General features: G+C 39.6%; 1 protein-coding gene across 1 annotated transcript in view; it reads right to left on the bottom strand.

The window, feature by feature from the left end:
- LOC117948975 (neuronal acetylcholine receptor subunit alpha-7-like) overlaps positions 1 to 1057 on the bottom strand; it is a 22243-nt gene that overhangs the window by 4085 nt on the left and 17101 nt on the right. Inside the window, exon 10 of the mRNA XM_034878944.1 lies at positions 783 to 912. Coding sequence (XP_034734835.1) covers positions 783 to 912 — 130 coding nt within the window. The remainder of the gene's footprint in view (positions 1 to 782; positions 913 to 1057) is intronic.

The following is a 1057-nucleotide window of genomic DNA, read 5'->3' as shown; positions in this document are numbered from 1 at the left end:
ATATATATACATATATATATATATATATACATATATATATATACATATATATATACATATATAAATATATATTTAGGATCACAGTCAGATTCTGTGTGTGTTTTCCTAAAAAACACATGCAAACTGTCTTTTAGACATTGAGATGTAAGTGTGAGTCCTCCAGCCATTTATGGAGAGACCCATGTTACTGAATAGTCCCATTTATTTATTTTACAGCAACATGGAGGTTAAAGGACGTTTTACACACACACACACACACACACACACGCGCACGCACAAACACACACACTCACAAACACACACTCACTCCCCTGTGGGAATCTCAACAAGAGTGTGTGTGTTGTTTTGAAGGTGGAGCTGTGATGCTGAGAGATCAGACCTCTCTCTTCAGCTTCAGTGTGTCTGTAACAACCACTCATGACAGTTTAATGTAACGTTAGCACATGAAGCTAAACTGTGTCTTTGAGTTTGATGATCGTAGATCTGCTTTGACATACACACACACACACATATATACACACACATATATATATATATATATATATATAGAGCATTGAAACAGTCTCCCTTATTAAATATCTTGGTATTATTCTTGACTCCAATCTCTCTTTTTATAAAAACCAGTGGAAAAAGTTTTTCAAAGTACTTGATATAATCTGGCAAATTTGAAATATGTCAAAAACTTCCTGCCTGAAGAGCTAAACTGTACCTGAATGCCATGATCATCACCCCCCCCCCCCCCCCCCCCCCCCCCAACATACTGCACAGCAAGCTGGACTGACCCACTGAGGCATGTTTCCTCCATCGGGGTCGTGGTGATGATACTGCAGAACCAGGACGGTGGCGATGACCGACAGACCCACGATCACCATGGTGGTCGCGAAGTACTGAGCTGAAACACAGAGATCAGTTTATAGTTCCTCTTTTATATTTAGATCCAGAGAAAGGAAGAGGAAAATAACAACAACAATCCGTGAATACTTCTCCAGAACATGAACACCTGTTTCCAGGTGAAAGTCTTGTGTTTTCTCCTTAACTTCTCCAGGACATGAACACC

The sequence above is a fragment of the Etheostoma cragini genome, chromosome 8, assembly GCF_013103735.1.
Source record: "Etheostoma cragini isolate CJK2018 chromosome 8, CSU_Ecrag_1.0, whole genome shotgun sequence".
Classification (NCBI taxonomy): domain Eukaryota; kingdom Metazoa; phylum Chordata; class Actinopteri; order Perciformes; family Percidae; genus Etheostoma; species Etheostoma cragini.
Note: the sequence above shows the minus strand (reverse complement) of the source record. Positions and strands in the feature narration are given on the sequence as shown.